The sequence below is a fragment of the Bremia lactucae genome, linkage group LG11 (genome assembly GCF_004359215.1).
Source record: "Bremia lactucae strain SF5 linkage group LG11, whole genome shotgun sequence".
Classification (NCBI taxonomy): domain Eukaryota; phylum Oomycota; class Peronosporomycetes; order Peronosporales; family Peronosporaceae; genus Bremia; species Bremia lactucae.
The window spans coordinates 187,720-190,201 of NC_090620.1; the positions used below are offsets into that span (position 1 = coordinate 187,720).

Sequence of the window (2,482 nt, forward strand, 5' to 3'; positions counted from 1 at the left end):
TTTGTACTTCTTTACTACTGACAACAGTACAAGTCAACATAACTGATTACAGTGAAGGTGATGTGCAGAGATGGGTCACAAGTAGGTACGAGGTTTTAGCTAGCAGAGGTCGATACTAAGCTTTAGTATCGAGTGAAAGTAAAACTGTGTTAATATAGTGAAATTTTCTACGTAACGACCTTCTATGTACTGGCTATTATATATTATTAAGCAATGCGCCTCCTTGCGCGCCTAATCGTGTCTCGTAACGATTGGCGGGGTTAATTTAAGCTGAAATTAACCAATTAATAGAAATTGAGTCAATATTACCAAATTTGATAATTCTGGAACTAATAAGTCAAATTAATAAAAGATGATAATTTTGGACTTCTTTCTTTATTTACTCCTTTAGTTTAGGAAATAATATTAATTATTCCTCTTATAGGAAATAATGTTTATGTAGCGGACAGCCGTTACATTTTACTTTATATCCTTATCAAACCAAAGCTTGATGAGCTGCCAGACGAATGTGTTTAATCTAAAAGCAGGTCAACGCTAATTCTAACTGATCTAAACTTGACTCAACGTTCGTAACGAAATATTGTTTGAGCTTTAACTATTCTATGCTCGCACCGACGCTTCACAAATAGAAAAAAATGTGATGCAAAAATAGAAATCGATAAGATTAAAGATTATAAGAGATGATGTCTACATTAATCAACGGCCATTTGCTAATGAAAGGCAATATGTCCGTCAGGCAGGTGATTTGTGTTCGGGTGGGGATCCCGTAAATTTCATAATAAGCACTAGAGGAATTTTGAAGACGTGGAGCAAAAGAAGCGTCTACTCTAGAAAGAGTAGCTGCAGCGTGAACAAATCTTTTAATTTTTCACATCCGATTTTGCTTACTTCCGCAGATTTCGTCGCAGCTACATCAACAGCACAACTTGACACCAGCAGCGACAAGTATTGGAATGGTAAGTTTAACTATGGAGTCAGAAACGATGCCAATCACAATGCCGCTTTGCAATATCGGTGATATCTTTAACTTGCCGTCGTCAATGGAACTGCTTCGCGATGAAGACTTTGAGAAGGCGATGATGCTGCTGGATTGTCCAGATTTTCAGAAAGAAGACATCACCAATTCAGATCAGTACATGGTTGGTCTTGCTGACACTTTCAACAGTCAGGCAACTAAGTCGACCTTTAACAGAAATGAACAGCAATCAGCTACAGGCGAATTTAATTTACCTTATGGTGCCCACTCTTGCCTGTCACCTGACCTCAAGATTCAAATCAGTGATAGGCGTCCCGTCATTTGTGATCAGCATATCAAGCGAGAATGTGATGTCTCTGGTTACTCGCCAGTCATGGAATCTTTTCTTCGTGAGCACTGGGATGACATTGTCGGCACAGGATCAAGACCTGTCTGGCCTCTGAAGGCGTCTAGCAGCTGCTCAAGCCCCTTGGTTATATTGACAGCCTCCGAAAGTGAAAAACCATTATTTCCTAATTGTTTCACGCCACCTTCAGGCGATTATTCAATGAAAAAAAGAATCCTCGAAGCATCGCTATTTTTGCCCCCAACAACACTGCCCTCGGCTTGCAGAACACCACTTTTTTTCACAGCAAAGTCACATACCTCCACAATAAAATCTAAAAGCACTCGAAGAGCAAAACAGTGCGTGTCAGATGGATGCACACGGCGTGCTCAGTCAAATGATCGGTGCAAGACGCATGGCGGAGGAGCGCGATGCCAAATGGAGGGGTGTGACAAGAGCTCACAAGGGGGAGGTCTATGTCGTGCTCACGGTGGCGGCAAGAAGTGTCGCGTGTCTGGTTGTTCGAAAGGAACTCAGCGCCTTGGTCTATGCTATTTACACGGTGGGATTCGCCGTTGCATCATGGAAGGCTGCAAGAAAAAAGACCGCGGGAGCGGTTACTGCATCTCTCACGGAGGCGGCCGGCGGTGCGAAACTCAGAATTGCAACCGGTCTGTTCGTAAACGGAACCACTGTCAAATGCACCAAACTTTAGATGAAGACATTATAGTTTAAATATGTCCAATTAAAAAAAGGTTGCTGCCACAGACAAAACACCTCTGATTGGCTAATCGGTAAATCACATCGTTTCTTGTTGTCCTTAGAAATATTAGAACAATGATATCCGTTCTAGTTTCCTTGCCTTCCTGTAGCGGAGCTACCTCGCTACAAAAGTCAGAGGAAGACTTCTAGACTCAGATAGTTTCTTTATTCTACAGAGCGAATGCCAGTATGAAAATAATAATAAAAAAATATACCGGTTTAACAACTCAGATCAACGGGGTGTATCGTTACATGAAATTAAAACTTAAAAGTTATTAATTAATATATTATCTAAAAGGTAGATAATATTTGGAGGATATTACTTTATATAGTAATATCCTGAATTTTTATCCATAAATGGGTATAGGCCATTATGTCTATTTATTCCGCAGACTAATCAGCTGTAGAAGTAATCAAAG

General features: G+C 40.5%; 1 protein-coding gene across 1 annotated transcript; it reads left to right on the plus strand.

Annotated features, from left to right (window-relative positions):
• Positions 1 to 968: 968 nt before the first annotated feature.
• On the plus strand, positions 969 to 1,527 carry CCR75_004493 (uncharacterized protein; the record flags this gene model as incomplete). Its single annotated transcript, XM_067962579.1, is given in 2 exon segments — positions 969 to 1,448; positions 1,462 to 1,527. 2 exon segments carry the CDS (start codon positions 969 to 971, stop codon positions 1,525 to 1,527), a joined length of 546 nt encoding a protein of 181 aa, XP_067817736.1.
• Positions 1,528 to 2,482: the final 955 nt, after the last annotated feature.